General features: G+C 40.2%; 1 protein-coding gene across 4 annotated transcripts in view; it reads left to right on the top strand.

Moving 5' to 3' along the window:
• Nucleotides 1-19,287, top strand: part of LOC131904498 (suppression of tumorigenicity 18 protein) — a 61,624-nt gene extending 42,337 nt beyond the window's left edge. For all 4 annotated transcript variants that reach the window (XM_059255623.1, XM_059255621.1, XM_059255622.1 and 1 more), the window contains 7 exons: nucleotides 1,114-1,176; nucleotides 1,284-1,364; nucleotides 3,489-3,710; nucleotides 6,713-6,801; nucleotides 14,449-14,552; nucleotides 16,472-16,615; nucleotides 19,147-19,287. In XM_059255623.1, the coding sequence (XP_059111606.1) occupies nucleotides 1,114-1,176; nucleotides 1,284-1,364; nucleotides 3,489-3,710; nucleotides 6,713-6,801; nucleotides 14,449-14,552; nucleotides 16,472-16,615; nucleotides 19,147-19,287 (844 nt within the window). The remainder of the gene's footprint in view (nucleotides 1-1,113; nucleotides 1,177-1,283; nucleotides 1,365-3,488; nucleotides 3,711-6,712; nucleotides 6,802-14,448; nucleotides 14,553-16,471; nucleotides 16,616-19,146) is intronic.
• The last annotated feature ends 276 nt before the right edge of the window (nucleotides 19,288-19,563 follow it).

Raw genomic sequence — 19,563 nt, 5'->3', positions numbered from 1 at the left:
CCACAACTCAATTATAGCTATCACTTCATGTACATTCTCTAAATTTTATGTTTAAAAACATCAGAAAGATACTGGAAGCATGTAGATCAACAGGTCTTATTTCAATGTCCAGTAATTAAATGTTTCATATAGCCACATAATAAATAATTTGTCTGTTTTATCTATACAGGAAAAAGATATATTTCACTAACCTCTTGTTTAGATATTCAAGGAAAAAAATCTAAAAAGATATTTCTTGACTTAATATATAACATATAGCAAGCTATTTATATCATATATAATAAGAAAATACATAAACTATTAAAGCACTGTTTTACAAAAATAAATGTTAGTAAAGGGCTGGGGAGATGATAAGTGATTACGAGTTAGTACTGCTCTTGCAGGAGACCCAGTTTCACTTCCCAGTACCCATGTCAGGCAGCTCACCAGCAACACACTCCAGCTCCAGGGGCTCTAATACCCTCTTCTGGCCTCTGCAGCAGCACTGCCCTTACCTGCACAAACCCACACAAAGACACACATGGAAACATAATTAAAAATAATTTTAAAGTTAATAGAAAAGGATAAAAAACTTGTGTCTAACAGCAGAGAATATGTTTCTGTGTTTAATTGATTAAATTCTCAATGTCCGTTTCTCTAACTAATTGGATGTTTGCTAATTATTTTGTTTGAGAAACTGTGTTACTCCTTACTTTGTGGATCAGGAATGGCATTCCATGATATAAAAGCATCCTATGAATGCTCATTGAGGTAGAATTTAAGAAAACATCTACCATGGTGGCACATGCTTTTTAATCCCAGCACTCAGGAAGTAGAGACAGGCAAATGCCTGTGAGTACAAGGCCAGCCTGATCTACATAGAGTTCCAGACTAGCCAAGGCTACATAGTGATACTCTATCTCAAAAAATTAATGTATAATAAATAACAATATATTGTCAACCAAATATCACTCAGCAGTTTCACATGTTGAGTTTTTGTTTTCAACATGGATTTTTAACTGAAAGACAGTTGCTTAAACCAAAAGAGTCCAGCTTATCCTCTTTAACTTACATGTGTCATGATGCCCATCTCTCCCCTAACATGGCAGCCCACTGTGTTCCTGTGTTTTTTAGGTGTCCAACCCCAGGTTGTGATGGTTCTGGGCATGTGACTGGAAACTATGCTTCCCACAGAAGGTAAGACCAACCCTATTTCTCAAATGGAAACTAATGTGTTGGCAATGATATCCAGTCATAACCGCATAATCACAGTGTCTTATACTGTTCTTGATTATTCATTTTAGCTTGTCTGGTTGCCCTCGTGCAAGGAAAGGTGGCATCAAAATGACTCCTACCAAGGAAGAAAAAGAAGACTCTGAACTGAAGTAAGTATAACTGATGAAGAGCTGGGCTGGGCTGAATCTTGTTGACTGAGAGGAGCCTAAGGATGCCACTGAGTACCCACTGAATCCTAGAGGAGATGAACCAATTAAGAGCCATGACTTCTGGCTAAAGAGTCATGTTGTTCAGAAGTTCAAGAATGTTTTCTCCTTCATAACTGCATTTCTCCATTTCTTTGAGAAATTTATCCCTTTCCCATCTGTTTTAAAAGAAAGCAACACTGTGGAAGTCGTGTTTTTATGGGATTTCTCTGTGTGATTGTGTGTGTGTGTGTGTGTGTGTGAATGTGTGTGTGTGAATGTGTGTGTCTCTGTGTCTATATGTGTTTCTTGATCTTTTCTTTGGATCTTTCGTTTGTTTGTTTTATCCAATTCTGGTTTCTTTTGATTTTTATGTATTTTTATTTTATTATTAGTTTTAGATGCCTGTTTGTATCCTAATGAGAGAAAGAAAGAAAGGTTGTAGATTTGTGTGGGTAGAACAGTGGGAAGGATGTGGGAGGAGTTGGGAGAGGAGAAACCAAAGTCAATCAAAATATACTGTATTTAAAATCTATTTTCAATTAAAAAAAAAAAAGAAAAAGAAAAAACAGTGGGTATGAGCTTGACTCTATCTCTTGCTGCCTAGGTGGCAAGTCAGCTAAGCTCTTATACAAACCTCACTTTTCCCTGCCTGCAAAATGGGATAATATTCTCTACCCAAAGAGTTTTCAGTGAACATTAAAAGAGGTGATGCACGACATTTTCTCAGTGCAAAGCCTGCCAGCTGTTACTGCTAACACAATGCTGTTTTGCTGCTTGTTGTGTATCTTATGGTTTCTACTGCTGTGATGAAATGCCAAGACCAAAAGCAAGTTGATGAGGAAAGGGTTTATTTGGCTTACACTTCCACATCACTGTTCCTCATGGAAGGAAGTCAGGACAGGAAGTCAAAAGGGCAGGAACCTGGAGACAGGAGCTGATGTGGAGATCATGGAGGAGGGCTGCTTACTGGCTTGCTCAATCTACTCCTACACCACCAGCCCAGGTGTGACCCCGCCTACAATGAGCAGAGCTCTCCCATATCACTAATTAAGACAATGCCTAGATAGTGGGATATGAAGATGTCTCAGTTGGTAACATGCTTGTCATGCAAGCAGGAATGCCTGAGTTCAAATTCCCAGCACCCACATAAGAGCCAGGCATGAAGACACAACTCTAATCCCAGCTCCCAGGAAGTAGATGGAAGAGGGTCCCAGGAGCTTGGTAGCATCCTGTCTACACACATTGTTAAGTTAGGTAAGAGACGTATTAAAAAAAAAAAAAAAAAAAACAATAAGGTGGAGATATCCAATGATGACCTGGCCCTGATACACCTGCATGCATGTGAACACATACAAACATACATGAACACACATGTACATGCATAAACCATGTATAATGACATTACATCAGCTATTGATAAGAGACTCATTCTACTGCAGTACAGCTGGCAGGAAGTATGATAACCTTTTTTATGATCTCTAACTTTAAAAGATATAGTCATTTTATTTGAGATTCTTTAATATTAGCAAAATTAATGTTCATTTTAATTATTTGTTGCTATTATTTTAAACTCTGTGAACTATCTGGTATTATTCAGTGTTAAAAATTGAAGTAACAAAAAATTTTCAAAATTACTATATATGAAGGACATTTATGCATAAATGTTTATTTTATTACTTATCTTTTATTTATGACTTCTCTTGACAAAAATACTTTAGTTGTTATGAAGTTTTATTTTTCTCTTTAAAGTTTTTCATCTCTTTGGGGTCCAATGTTGTGGATACATGTAAAGTATTTTATATATATCACCAAATTACTTCCTGAAACATAATAGATTGTACTAATTAAACAATAAAAAAAGAAAGAAAATGTCCTACAGGCTTGCCTGCAGCCTGATCTTATGGAGCCATTTTCTCAGGTGAGATTCCTTCCTCTCTAATGACTCTAGCCTGTGTCAAGTTGACATAAAATTAGCCAGCATATGGTGCTATCTTTTGAAATTCTCTGCTGTTGGTTGCTGCTGTATAGTATGGAGCTGCTAGTTCCCTTTTTCAAGCTGATAACAGCTCCACTGTGCTTCTCTAGATGTCCTGTAATAGGATGTGACGGCCAAGGTCACATATCAGGTAAATACACATCACATCGCACAGCTTCTGGCTGTCCTCTGGCTGCCAAGAGACAGAAGGAGAATCCCCTCAATGGGGCCCCTCTCTCCTGGAAACTGAACAAGCAAGAACTCCCTCACTGCCCCCTGCCAGGATGCAATGGGCTGGGTCATGTAAATAACGTTTTCGTCACCCACAGAAGGTAATGCTTCTTTTGTGTCTCATTGTTGTTGTGATTGTTTGTGACGAAAGTTACTTAGGAGAAGGTGAAAACCATCAAAATGCCATTTTTTTAACACTTTAGATATATAACACAGAGTCTTACTAAGTAGATACTTGATTAGCCTGAAGAATGAAAAGTGTGTTTGCTGTTTCTGAAAATTCACTGCACAGAAATCAAGTACTCTAGAAACTCCATTTTTGTGCATTAAAATATTGCTTGTTTTAAGTGTCTTAGTCTTTTAATGCTCCACTCCAATTCCAAGTGGTGCTATCCACTCTGTCATGTAGTTGTGATCTTCCACTGACTTATCTCTACCATCCCTACCTTTCTTGCAGTCACCCAATTTCAGACCAGTGTAGCTTTGTTTTGCTTCTGGGAAGATGCAAATTGCCCACAGCAACCTGAAAGCAAGCAGCATGTGTAGGTGCTGGTGGGGCTCAGGGACCTGGAGCTTTGCAGTGATATCCTTCATCACTGAGCCCCTGGCTCTCAAGGGAACCCTCTGTTGCACAAGGATGACCTTAGTCCAGCTGTTTGCCTCACTTTCCTCCTAAAGGAAAAAAATCTAGAAAGTTCCTGATGTATTTCTGCAGTCAGTGAGTGTTCCATCCCCTTTTCATCTTACAGGCTACTTCTTGTGCAGTTTTAGGGAAACTTTGATTCTTTTATGTTCAATATACAAATTGAGCAAAGTTGGGACATTTTGAGACCTTTTCAATTCTAAAGGTATAGAAATGATCCCTATAAGAACTGATTGCTTTCAAGGTGCCAGTAAAACTGACATGTGGAGAAACTTGCATTTTCTATGTGGAGGTCAGAGGAAAACCTTGACATTGATACCAGATAATTATCTTTCCAGAGATTGATTATTTTGAAGTTGTCATTGAAACTGGCTTATGAAGAAAACCCAATGTGCACTAAGCTGAGTCACCTGCCATTTTGTTTAATGAAAGGCAAATGAGTCTATAGCCACACTACCCTAAATATACCCAATGTAGTATGAGAAGAAATGGAGACATGCTCATCTCTGATTTAATGTGCCGTAACTGAATTGCGGATGTGATGGAAATCATACAAGACTCATGTTTTAGGTTCTTTTTTTTTTTGTTTTTCTGCTTTGGAGCCACACCTCATAGGCCTGTTCCCAGGCCTGCCAAGCTCCACCTTCAGATCCATAAAGGACTTCTATTGTGGGAGCTGAGGGTAGGGTCACACATGCATGTGTGCATGGGTGTGGAGGCCTGAGGAAAGACACCTGAGATTGACTTGTGATACACACACACACACACACACACACACACAGGCCAGAGGACAACTTTGGGTGTTTTTCCTTGGAACTGTCCATCTTTTGTTTTAGAGAGGATCTGGAACATCAACAAATAGTCTAAGCTAATGGGCTAGTGAGGTCCAAAGATCCATCCCCCTGCCTCCACCTTCCAAAGCCTCCATTTCATAACAATACACAACTGGTTCTAAGCTGTGTAGTGATGGCTACACTTCTTTAGCATTTTTTAACACTGTGTCTACCTAGAAATTTACTGTAAATTGCAAAATAGATGTTGTAAGGGAGATGTGCAGTTTCAAATGAAATACTACTGTCCATTATGTTAAAAACGGACCCCTTTAACATTCCACTTTACCAGTTAAGTATTCATCCCCTTCACAACCATTTTCTAAGAACACAGCGTGTGACAATAAGAGAGGACAAATTCATGAACACTCTTGAGGGAAAGAGTGAGTCTCCATGAATCTTACATAGGCAACGATGGTCAGAAAGAGGCTCCAAAATGGTTTTAAGCTCAAGTTGTGCCTCTCATTTTCTTTTCCTGCATAAATAACTTACCACTTATCAAAGATGAACAAACCACATAGTTTTTTTCATAATGTTACCCACTCTACATTACCATCAAAGTTTTATATTAGTTTCTGTGTTTTATAGAATCTTAATGTAGAATAAGTTGCTTATTCTTAAAGCATGCAATACTTCACATTTATTAAGGACTTCACTCCAGAAAACTTTTCTTCCACTTGGCATAGCATCATGAACTTCAGGTTAAAATGGTTGCTTTATAGATGAATTGAAACCATATTTCTGTGGGAAAAATACTTTAAATGGTTGATTATTCTCATTTTTATTTTAATCTAAAGCTGGTTTCTACAAAGATAGAACAAAACCGTGAAAGAATTAATGACTGCTTAGAACAAGAAAATTACCTGATCATAAATGATGGAAAACAGGTTTTGTTCAGTGTTGTCATTATCACACTGGTGCTGTTTAAATAAAGCAAGTGACATTAAAGGAAGGAAGCCTGCTGAAGAGAACAGCAATTCAATGGGCAGGGTCATGAGCGCCAGCTCGGATAACAGATCTCCTGGCCTGGCTGCACCTGCAGCATCTGCTTTTATTCTCATTTCAGGGTAGAATGTTTTAAAATGAAAATAATGTTTTAACAGTTACAGAAAAAAAGAAACTTTTCATAAGCAGACTGAATTTTCTGTTGTGAGTGGGGGCTTGTTGTTGACTATTGCGGAGTCACTCTGTGAAGATCAGACTGTACTTTGTATGAAAACAGGAAGAACTAGACTCTGCTTTATTCTTCATGGACTCCAGCTGAGTGATAACAGTCCTTGTTCATGACCTATGTGCGCAGTTTTATATCTACAGAAAGTGAAGTATGTACCACTGAATGCATATTCATGAATGAGGAAGACCAGTGTTGTGCCAAGTGAATGGAACTGGTTGTGTCAGCAGTGACCACCTGTATTTTGATTTAAGAAAAAAAATGCAAACACTTCCCATTACTTTAGGACCTTTGGATTTTATTTAATATAAATTTATTAGTTACTTTCTATGAAGAAATTATGGGTTATGATGTAATTAAAGATCAGGCAAAAATATCATTAGTAGGTAGCAAAGAAAGTTTTAATTTTATGAGAAATGACATGGATTTCACACATGGGTATAAATTATCTTCTCATAGCTTGTCTGGATGCCCTCTCAATGCACAAGCTATCAAAAAGGTCAAGGTCTCTGAGGAACTAATGACCATCAAGCTCAAAGCAACTGGGGGTAAGTCACCATCTCAGCCAAGGTCTATCCAGCAGATCCCACTGCTCTCTGAAAATGAAATCTTCACTATAGCAAGGCATATTTTCAGTATGTGAGAACAAAAGAATTTCCTCAGATTTGAGCTGCAACTGTGACATCGCAGAGACAATTTCTTTATGTTTCCTCTATTATTTAATAAGGCTTTCCTGCAAAGAAAGGTATTAAAGACACACAGATAAGTTAAGAGACACAATAATTGTGTTCTTCAGTGTTTTCAATGTTAGCTTTTCTCCTAGGAACATGTGTATATGCATATACATGTGTGTGCTTGTGCATGTATATGTGCACTCATGTGTGCATGTATATGTGTTTCCAGTATATGTTATTTATCAAATTTCAATATCCACAATTTCTAGCATTTGTATTTGAATATTTAAATGTTTTCTGTTTAAAAACAGATGTTTTTATGGTGACTCTTGCTGCCCTAGTGTCTTTATCTGTTTCTCCATCGAATCCTCAGTGTCAATCCCTTGTCAACATTAAGACATATTAATTCTGAGTTCATAGGAAGCTTCAATTGTTATTGTGGTACTTGACTATTTTTCTAATATTTCTCTCATCATCGTTTCAGGTTATCTCAGGCTGACTTTCTTCCCTTCAAAGCATTAGATATAAGGTGGCAAAGCAACACTGTTCTTTAGAACTGTATTTGATGTTTTCTTTGCTACATGATCAGAGCTGAGTTAGAACCATTTTTCTTTTCCTCTTTGGTACAGGAGATGGAACCCTAGGCCTCTGCATGTTGAGTGTGCACTATAATGCCATGTTCAAGCTGGGGACTTTAAATGGTTCTCAAATTTCTTTTCTGAAAGTTGTTTTGCTTATTTAATGTGGGAGATATGTGATATCATAGAGAAACGAGCTCTCTCAAGCTGTCTGTCAATTCCTACTCAGGAACACATTTATCTGGGTTATCTATAGCGTCGGTGGGTGCTTTTCTCATTCCCTTGCTTCCCACTGGTAAGACTTTGGGAAACTCACCATCCAAAGCTTAAGCCCCTAGATGTTAAGGACAGACCAGCATCCTCCACCATTGCCAACACCCACATACGAAACAGCTGAGCTTTGCCCAGAACTCTGGCTGTTTCTTAGAAGCACCCCACTCTTTCAGTTCCTCTCAATACATTGTCAGTGAAATTGGGACACTTTAATGTGTTTATGTCACCTTAGTTCAAACATATATAAAGAGTAGAGAGCTCTGGTATGTACTCACCCATAGAAGGATACTAATGTAAAACAAAGATGACTAGACTGCTACTCACAACTCCAGGGAGGCTACCTAGAAAACAGGACCCCAAGAAAGACACAGGGATCTCCCAGTGACAGAGAAATAAATGAGATCTACATGAACAACCTGGACGTGATGAAGGGCAAGGGTCGAGGAAAAGAGAGCTTAGGGGAGTGGGAGATCCCAGCTGGATCAAGAACAGAGAGGGAGAACAAGGAATAGGAGACCATGAAAATGAAAACCACATGAGGATAGGAAGAAGCAAAGTGCTAGATAGGTCCACAGAAATTCACAAAGATACCTCCACAATAGATTACAAGCAGTGGTCGAGAGACAGCCCGAACTGACCTACTCTGGTGATAGGATGGCCAAACACCCTAATTGTCATGCTAGAAACCTCATCCAATGACTGAGGGAGCCGGATGCAGAGATCCATGGCCAGGCCCCAGGTGGAGCTCCAGGAGTCCAACTGACGAGAAAGAGGGTGGTTTGTATGAGAGAGAATTGTTGAGACTAAGGTTGGAAAAAACACAGGTGCAAATAGCCAAACAAATGGAAACACATGAACTATGAACCAATAGCTGAGAAGCCCCCAACTGGATCAGACCCTTTGGATAAGTGAGACAGTTGATTAGCTTGATCTGCTTGGGAGCCATCCAGGCAGTGGGACCGGGACCTGTCCTCAGTGCATGTGATGGGTGTTTGGAACCTGGGGCTTATACAGGGACACTTGGCTCAGCCTGGGAGGAGGGGACTGGACCTGCCTGGACTGAATCTACCAAGTTGAACTCAATCTTCAGGGGAGTCTTTGCCATGGAGGAGATGGGAATGGGGGGATGGGCTGAGGAGAAGGCGGGCAGGGGAGGAGAACAAGGGAATCTGTGGCTGATATGTAAAATTAAATTCAATTATAAAATAAAATTTAAAAAAAGTGTATAGAGCACAAAGCTCACTGAATAAACATACAATAGGGTTTTCATATGTTTTCCTTGATCCATAGCAACACCCGGCTATTCTAACATTATACCAAGGATGTTCTTAAAGGAGCACCACGGGTGTACATCTTATTATGCTTCCAAATCACATTAGACATCTGTGAGTAGAGGTGACATCGTTCCACCTCCAATGTCCAAGACTCCAGTGGATTCCAAACCACACATAATGCCATCTCTATGTGTACATACCCTGCTGCAGTTTAATTTATAAAATTGGGCACAGTAAGAGATTAGCAACAAATAAAAATAAAATAGAAGAATTACAACAACCTACTATAAACACAAGTTTTTAAAAAACTTATGGGCTATTTTTGGAAATTTCCATTGAATATATTCTGTCTAAAGTTGAGCATGAATAAGTAACATTCTAGATAATAGAGGCCCTGAATAAAGCTATGGAAGATACTCTGGAAGCTGAAAACTCATGTTTAAATCACCTTCCATTTCCACCCTTGAAACTCTTCATATACTTCTTCCCTACTCTTGTTCAAATTTATGGAAATTTTGTGAGTCAGTTCTCCCATTCTTGTTAATGCTACTGTACTGCATACTCCAAGCTGGTTGTCTCAGCCTCTCATCTTCCCATAGGAATACTGGTATTACTGTTGGTTGCTGTGATATCTAACTTTTTATGTGGATTCTAGGAATCAAACTCATGTTGACAGACTTGAGCAACAAGCACTTATACCTACTGAGCCATGTTTCTTGCCCTGGTAAACTTTTCTTGAGTTCTCTTCCCATGGCCATACTTTCTAATAATCCAAGGAATCATTTGTTATTGGGAATCATCCAGATCACATACCCTTGGTTAAGTAGCTGTGTTCTTGTTAGTCAACTTTCTACTGTGATTATGTCTGAAATCATGAAGTTAAAAGACCTGAGGTTTGTGTTGGCACATAGCTTTGGAGGTCCCAACAATGGTCACTGCTGTGAGCTTGTGATGATGCAGGGCATCATGGTAATGAAATGTGCCAGAGCAAAACCACTCACTTTATAACCATGAAGCCAGGAAAGAGGAGGCCAGTGTTTCATAATCCCTTAAAGGGATATCCTATAATTACCCAAAGCCCTCCCACAGGGCCTAACATCATAACATTTACACAATCTCCCCCCAGAGATTACCCCAGAGTCCATGCTTTAACTCATGGGCCTTTGGCATCATTCAGGATTCAAACTATAGCAGTCATCTTCATTAACAGTATCAGGGAAACATAACCTTAACTGAATCCCATTACCAATATCTCTCATTTAAAGAGACTTCTCAAAAGCATATCATAACATAGTCAAAATTGAATATCTCTTCATCCTACTGAAAGCTGTTCTTCCGCATTGTGAAGACTGCCCATTGTAACTGTATCATTTGCTACAGAAAAATAAACACCATAGCATCTTTCTTCTCACATCTCCTATTCGAGTCCATCACAAGTCTATAAAATTCTGCCTGCACGTCATATTTTGAGCCCTTCTCTTTCCCTTGTTTCTTATTCCATGGTCATGCGTCAGGGGCTGAGACCTAACCAGGACTCCAGGAATAATCTCTCAGCTATCTTCTGTCTTCTGCTCTGTCTCACCATCTGTTCTGTCTCCACAAAAACCCAGATGTGTTTTTAAGTTTCAGCCAGATCACTGGAGATGCAGCTCAGGAGTATAGCACTGTTTTTTGCATGTACAGGCCCTGCATTTATTTTCCAGCACATCAGGAAGGAAGGAAGGAAGGAAGGAAAGGAAGGGAAGGAAGGAAGGAGGGAGGGAGGGAGGGAGGGAGGGAGGGAGGGAGGGAGGGAGGGAGGGAGGGAGGGAGCCGGGAGGGAGAGAGGGAAGCAGGCAGGCTGGAAGGCTGATGAAGAGACAGAGGTGGGGAGGCAAACACAGCAACTTTCTGCCTTAAAATCCTTCCCTTGATCCTATTCCAAGTCCTTAATGAGGTCCCCATGACTCATTCCCCTAGCTTACCTTCTTACAGTGCTAGGAACACCCACTTCTCTCCTACCTACATCTGTGTGCTTTCTGTTTCCCTCAATGAAATCTCGCTGCTCGTGTGTCCATTGCCTGCTTTCTTAGTTTTGAAGTCAGAGTGCTAATATTTTCTAGTGAGGGTCCTTACAATACCTTGCTTATGCAAATATTTCATAACTCTTCATACTTTTTGTCTGTCTTAGCCATTATTAGAAAAAACACCACCAGGCAGTGGTAGCATACGCCTGTAAGCCCAGCACTCAGGAGGCAGAGGCAGATGAACTCTGAGTTCAAGGCCAACTTGGTCTACAGAGCTAGTTCCAGGACAGCCATGAATGTTACACAGAAACCCTGTCGTGAAAAACCAAAATCAAAAACAAACAAAAGCAAAAATAAAAACACCTAAAGTGAGGTTGTAGAAAGACAGAAAGGAAAAACATTGTGTCAGAGAAATGTAGCAAGGGAATTTTTCACTTGCTCAAATAAGAAAACGGTCAAGTGCTGACAGTAGTCAATGAGAATCCTTTCTTCTTGAACTCTTATGTATTATCTGGCCAAGAGATGACTGTTCTCCCAGTATATCATCAGCCAGCAGACTATGATGCTTAGAAATTCAGTAGAGTTCTCTAGGTATCATGGACCTCTTCCATGGAAACATCATAGTTCCTTAGGGTGAGCCTCTGTCCCCTGCCTACTGTTGATGTGGAGCTGAGTCAGACTGTGCTTAATACTTAGTGTTATCTAGGAACATCTTGGTTGTGCTCTTTTTATTGAGTGTCAGAATCCCATGTGATATCAGTCTGTTACAACACACACACCCCTTGGCCAGGTATGGCCCACTTCTAAAAGGAATAAGGCTACAAAACAGCCACCTGTTTTATAGCATTTATAAAATTTCAGGCCTTACAGTTTTTGCTTCATATTATATTGTTATAAATTATCCAAAGCATGAACAGATTTCTCGGTGGTTTAGAATGCTTATTGGTCATGCCTAGGACTTGACTTCAGTTCCAAGCACCACATTAGGCAGCTCACAACCACCTATAACCACCTATAACTCCAGATCCTGGGGATCTAATGCCCCCTTTTGAACCCCACAGGCACCTACATTCATATGTGTGCATGTGCGCACACATGCAATTAAAAATAATTTTTTAGAAGGGTCATCTACATCATGATTGGGAATGGGAAAGGTGTCTGGCTTGCTTCAGCAGTGAGCTTTTGTAAAGTCTGGCTGTACATGTTGCAAGTGTATCCTGTGTGTGTACCTTCCTGTCTTGGCCATGTATTTGGGAATGAAATTGCTAGGTCAGGAGAATATGGATGAGCATTCACCTTCATTAAGTACCTTATGGCATCTTCCATTGTTATAAAGATGCTTGATATTGGTAACTTATATACAGTAGAAGTCTATTAGGTTCGTGGTTCTAGAGGATACGAAGACTAAGAACATGTTTCCAGCATCTGTTGGGCCTCTGGTGAGGGCCTTCCTCTGCTAAATAACTACGCAGTGCCAGGTATCATGGGGTGAGACAGAGCATGTGATAGTTCCAGTCTCTTTTCATAGAGAGTTACTGGTACCACCAAAGGGCCCCTACTCATGACATCTAATCCCAATCACTCTGTAAGGATCCTGCTTCCAGCCATCAAATATGACATTGGAAGTTAAGTTTTGGGCACATGAACTTTAGGGAACATCCCTGAGCATAAAAACTGGTTATAGACTATTTTCTACTCACTCAGAAACTGCAGTGGCTTAGTACTAGTAAAATTATAATTAAAATTGCCCTTATGAAATTGCTCCTGAACCAATGTGCAGGAGGTTGTACTCATTCCTCTGTTGTTGGCACTATCATAGATCCACTTCTCCAGATTGTTGAGATTAACTTCAGTCCAAACTGTGGCATTCTTAACCACTTTTCTCAGACTTTCAAATGGTAAAATGTATTCACACTCACTCTATAAAACAATGATGGAAACTAACGTGTGTTCAGTGGACACTGTTCCATAATCTACATTTTATTGCATTCATTCTCATACATGCATATTTTTACAGAAATTGAAACCTAAAGTCCAGTAAGTGTCCAAATGCAATAACAAGAGTCAAGACCATGTTCTTCTCCTGAACCACATGTGCTCCTTACCAAGTCCACACAGAGAAATCTATTCTGCATTCCTGGTCTTGAACTCATCTGCTGGTAGGCCAGGTCTGCTTCTAGATGTGGCTCCTAAGGGTCATCCCCAAAAAGCAGATATTTAATTGCTGGGCATCTCTTGTCACCTCACTATCCTTGCAGCAGCTGTACAAGAGTTTACATGGGTTTGAACACTGTTAGTTCATTTAATTTCTGTCAAATTATTTTAATTTTAGAGGTCTGGCAATTTATTATTTGAAAAGACTACAATGGTTCATGTAAGCAATTGTTGCTACTCTAGGGATTTGGTCCTAGGTTTTGGCACCAAAATATGAGTTTTGCTGCTCTGGGGGAAAGGTATTCTGACTACTTAGGGAGTCAGGTGACACCCTGAACTGCTAGGACAGCTCTGATAGCTGTAGCTGCAATGAGACAGCTCAGCCCTGGAAGGGAAGGTATTCTGACTGCTCGGGAGAGTCAGACCTGGGGCTCCTAGGATAACTCAGCAGGAAAGGGTATCCTGACTGTTCGGGAAAGTCAGGCCTGGAACTGCTTCAGCAGCCTCTAATTCTAAGGCCAGGGCACATTTCTTTCACTAGCTCTGATTCTAGGGACCAAGAGTGTTTCTTTAGTACTGGTTTCAGAGTCAAGGCGTGTTTCCTTGGTTCTGGGTTTGGGGATAAAGTGTTCATTTCTCTGGCTCAGGTCCAAGAACCAGGCTGTGTTTCTTTCCCTGGTTCTGGGCTCCAAAGCCAGGATGCTATTTTCCTGCTCTGTGATTGGTTGGTTTCACAGGTCAGTTGGCCAGGAGCAGAGATAGCTCTGATCTGAGCCAAACTGTGTTTCTTTCACAGGTCTTTCTTAGATTTTTTACTCTAATTCTAAGCCAGGGCATGTTTCTTTCACTGGCTCTAAGTCTAAGGACCAAGAGTATTTCTTTGGTACTGGTTTCAGAGTCAAGGCATATTTCCTTGGTTCTGGGTTTGGAGATAAAGTGTTCATTTCCCTGGTTCAGGTCCCAGACCCAGCCTGTGTTTCCCTGGTTCTGGGCTCCAGGGCCAGGGTGGGTTTCTTTAGCCAGCCCCTTTTCCCTACAGTTCATGCATGTATTGACTACAAACGAGGGCTTACCAGGTCCTCTGGAACACAGTAGAGCCACCTGAAAGCTGCTGCTTTTGTATTTCATTTTCTTAGAGAGCATTAAATTCCAAAACTATTTTTATATTTAAACATAAAATAACCCATGACTGGGCCTTGTCTCCTGTTTTCAATATGAACTGTTGACTCTTTACAGGTATTGATGGTGATGAAGAAATTAGGCATTTGGATGAAGAAATAAAGGAACTGAATGAATCCAACCTTAAAATTGAAGCAGATATGATGAAACTTCAGACCCAGGTTAAAAAATATTAATTAATTATTTCTAAAATAATGATAATCTCTAGTGAATATAAAACATTGAGCTTCCTGATCTTGCATCTGAAGCTGTGCTGATACCCTAGAGAAATTTGTTTCTCATTAGTGGCTCATGACTGTGTCTACTGACTCAGCACGGGTGGGAAGAGTTACTCCTGCCTTCACCTAGCTGACCTAGAAGAATCACTTTGTGGATAAATAAAGTAGATGACCATATAGACTCCTGTAGAGCACATGGTACTTTGTAGTGAATCATGTCACAAGGATTAAGGGTCCTTCATTTTATTAAAAATGCACATACAACATCACACTCTTTAAACGTAATTCTTCTAGAATATTGCTGTATGTGCTAAAAGTAGATCTTCTTGTACAGATGTTTTATTTAAAAAAAAATGAAAAACTCAGCCGGGCAGTGGTGGCACATGCCTTTAATCCCAGTACTCGAGAGGCAGAGCCAGGTGGATCTCTGTGAGTTCGAGGCCAGCCTGGGCTACAGAGTGAGTTCCAGGAAAGGCACAAAGCTACACAGAGAAACCCTGTCTCAAAAAACCAAAAAAAAAAAAAAAAAAAATTAAAACTTCCAAGCAGTGTCTAATCCTAGACCACTGTGAATTAAAAATTCAGTCCAGGATTTTTAAGATGTTAACACAAATTCTGTTATTAAGAATGTACTTTGGTGATAGATTGTTTGCCCACCCATGTAAAAGACTCTAGATTAAATCCTGAGGATCTCAAAAAGCAAAAATAACTGCATTGCAACAAGTTAGAAGTGGAGAAACAAGATAAAGCAGGGTAAAGGGCCCTTTATCCCACCTTTCCCATTTCTTTTCCTTTCCCACTCCTAAAATGCAAGCTTCATCCCATCTCTCAGAAGTCCTCCCCTAAGCAGTCTAATCCATATGAAATAGTTGCTTCATCCCACCTTCTGAATGCCCCAGAAGTCCATAGAAAGAGCTTGATGCTTCCATTCAGAAAGCATGAGACTCCTCTTGAAACCAAATTGAGCTTAATCTAAGTGGGGAAGACAGACAATAAATTGTGTGTGTGTGTGTGTGTGTGTGTGTGTGTGTGTGTGTGTGTGTCTAATCTGCTGTTATAAAAAGTGGGGGTTGATATTAAACAGGATGGCCAAGCCCCAAGAAGAAGGAAATTTTTCAGCAATGATTTGAGAGATGAAGGAGTTAGCCAACAATGGTGGGGATTATATCTGGAGGTAGTCTAACTGGGTAGAGCAAGTTACAGAAGGGTACTAGAGATGACACTGGACTATTCACATAGTACAACCTAGTCAATATTGATTATCTTTGCATTTACTTTGATGGATTGAGTGGGCCCTGAAGGGTTTGAGACTTGAGAGTAATTCAGTCATCTTGACATACATTCTAATTTGACCTTCAAAAGACTCATTTTATTAGTGTATTGAAGAAGACCAAGAAGAGACTATACAGAGCAAAGCTGACACAAGGTCACCCATGAGAAATGATACCATCATACCAATGGATGGGTCCACGTGACCACAACACTGGTGGACAGTGGCATTATCTTGTGTATTTTAAAAGAAGTGCTCAGTGAGTTTGAAGTATGAGAGAAGAACTCTGAGTCTGGGAAACATTCAGGTAGTCATCCACTACAAAGAAGAGGCATGTAGCTGGAACAGGATTGGGGAAAATAGCAGATTTACTCTAAGGCCTTTGAGATATCTACCATCTAGCCATGTAGAGAAGCTAGACCTGCAAGTCATGGAAAAGACTGTGTTGAGAGTACAAATCTGAAGGTGTGAATCCAACACTTAGAGCAGTAGGCAGGGTTACAATTTGACACTTATACCCAGCCACAGGTTTTCCCTAGAGGCCTTGCATAGGCCTCAAGCTCTGCTTCTCATGTCATTACCTCTGTTTTAGATAACATCTATGGAGAGCAACTTGAAGAGCATAGAGGAGGAGAACAAGCTTATAGAACAGAGCAATGAGAGTCTGCTGAAGGAACTGGCAGGGCTCAGCCAGGCTCTCATCTCCAGCCTTGCTGACATCCAGCTGCCACAGATGGTAAGACCCAGAGCAAGGCTCTGCTGTCCTGCCATCCGCCTCAGTGTCATTACCCAATGGCTGAACTGTCAGCAGTCACCTACCCTGGATGCATTCTCATGATCAGTCATCTCCCCATCTGAGAACATGGTAGATACACTCAGACTAATGAAGGCCAGTGACATTTCAAAAAGCTAGGGTCCTTTAAAGATGAAGGTTTGCTTGAAGATATTTTATAAAGTTATATGAAAGTTGAAGGCCAGCGCGCTCACTCACTGAAAATATGTTTCCAAAAAAGAAGATTCTATGCAGCCCTCAGCGTCATCCACCCAACTTATGAATTATAAGATAAATAGTTCCATTCCCAATAAACTTTTAATGCTCAACTTCTACACATGGATGTGATTGAGGCATCATTACTTCTAAAACCTAAGCATGCAACTATTTAGAATTCACGAAGTTTATTCTACATTTTTATAAATATAAATCAATCTTTGGAGATAGAGCTGCATTGTTGAGGGGGATATTGCTGAATGCTGTTAATTTCCTCAGAGCCCATATTCTTAAACCAAAACTGCTAGTTTACATATAAAAGGACTTAAAGCAACAGCAATGTAATAAAAATATAACTGGGTTTTGCTCAAAATATTAAATTGCTCAATTTATTCAACTTCCCAACTGAAGTCTTTGTCTCACCCAATTCCAAATGTTTCTTAACTTCTGCCCCCCCCCCAAAAAAAAATCAAGATTTTAACTTTGGGTACTGTCAAGGAGAATATTATCATCTTCCTTTTGCCTGTCTTTCTAGCTCCTTCTTCAAATGTGTATTTCTTAGTATTTTCTTTGTTGTCAGTGCCACAGAATTTACTGACAAGATAACTTGTACCTAGCTACCATCCAGGGACCCCCTGAGGTGCTATAGCAGTGACTGTAGGCCTGATCACATGAAAGCTCCAAGTGCACTAAACACTTAAGATTCCCAACCGTAGCCGAGAAAGTCACGGCTCAGCATCCATCATTGGGTCTAGACTCAAAGATGGCATGAGTCAGGAATGTGTGGGAAAATGAACTTTCTGATGTGGCCTTTAACCCACCATGCCACCAGAGTCTCTGTCCCATTACATAATTCTGTAAGAAATACATACACAGCAGAGGTAGAAACTAAATGGGAACAATCATAACTAGACAATGCACATATTCCAGATCAGAACTCTGCTGGGCACATCAAATTGTCTTCAGATCTAGAAAGCTTACCCTCTAAACAGTAACGATTATAGTCATTCTCTCTCCACTTGAGCTGTTTACTCATTTTTAAGTCTGTCCTTCCAAGCACCTTGTAATGTAATGTAGCACTTACCATGGGTTTTCAAAAAGGTGGGAACATGGAGGTACCATACATGGCTGGAGAGTGTTCCCTTTTGTCATGCATGTCCTGCCTCTTATGCATGCAGTATACATACAGCTAGTAAGTACCTACTTTAAAACATATTATGGGACTGGAGAGAAAGCTCAGCAGTTAAGAGCACTGGTTAACCTTCCAGAAGACCCAGGTCCAATTACCACTTCCAGCCTAGTGGCTCAGAACTGGCTGTCACTCCAGTTTCAAAGTATGTAACACCCTCTTCTGGCCTCCACAGGCACAAAGCACATATGTAGTGCACAAATATACATGCAAAGCATCCATATACCATATACATATTGTGTGTGTGTGTGTGTGTATGTATGTGTGTGTGTGTGTGTGTGTGTGTGTGTTTCCCAGCATGGTGGCACTCCCCTTTAATCCTAGCACTTGGGAGGCAGAGGCAGACAGACTTCTGGGTGTTTAAGGTCAGCCTAGTCTACATGGAGAGTTCCATGCCAGCCAAGATAACAAAATGAGACCTTGTCTCAAAAATAAATAGATAGATGATAGATAGATAGATAGATAGATAGATAGATAGATAGATAGATAGATAGAACCATTATATTGGGCAAAAGAAGATGCCAAAATACCACCCATGGTAAAGATGAGTCAGTCTGGACCTTCTAACACTGATATTCTCCCTAAAAAAATAGAGAGGGAGAAATGAACAGTATCATACTATAAAATCTCTATCACAATTGTTAGTGAGCAACTGGCTTAAGGCTAAAATCCCTGCCATTCCAACCTAGAACTGTTAAAGAACCACTTGGCACAAGCAAACCTTCATCCCCTGCACATACCTTCCACAGACGCTGTTTTTATACTGAGCAAGTGCAATTGAGGCCAAGACTCCTCCCAGAGAAGGCATGTTGTTTGGAGACACCTAAGCTCAGCAGCTAGATGCATTCGTTATATGGCTCCAGACTGACCCTCAATACCATTCAATCAAGTTTCATTAATGCCATGAATGAAGAGTGAACAGATAAACCCTACAAACACTAACATTTGGATGTCCTGTCCCAAACTGCCACAGCCATATAAACCCGTCTCTTCCTACTTATACATGTTGACAACATTCTTCACTGTCTCCTGATCTTCCTTGGGGCAGCTGAACCTCTGTGATTGGTTCCATGTGCTTTGTCTCCATCAGGGGCCTATCAATGAGCAGAATTTTGAAGCATATGTAAATACTCTCACAGACATGTACAGCAATCTGGAACGGGACTATTCCCCAGAATGCAAAGCTCTGCTGGAAAGCATCAAGCAGGCGGTGAAGGGCATCCACGTGTAGGAGGGCAGCATGCAGGAAGCAGAGGTCACCACAGCAGTGAATTCCAGCTGATCCACAGGGGCCTGCAACCCTGGAGCCTGGAGGCTGCCCCTGCAATCATAATTGCAACATTGCACTAATTTTTCCCCAACTGACATAAAAAGGAAAAAAAAAACTATGATAAACTCTTTGGATTAAAAGAAATGCAGTCAATTATTAAATCTCATTTATTTTCATACCTTTTTCTTTTATTTCTTCATTGCACTCTTTATTTTGTAAAGTATATGTAAAATAAAT

Source organism: Peromyscus eremicus, chromosome 2 (genome assembly GCF_949786415.1).
Source record: "Peromyscus eremicus chromosome 2, PerEre_H2_v1, whole genome shotgun sequence".
NCBI lineage: Eukaryota > Metazoa > Chordata > Mammalia > Rodentia > Cricetidae > Peromyscus > Peromyscus eremicus.
This window is presented reverse-complemented; position numbering and strand designations above follow the sequence as displayed.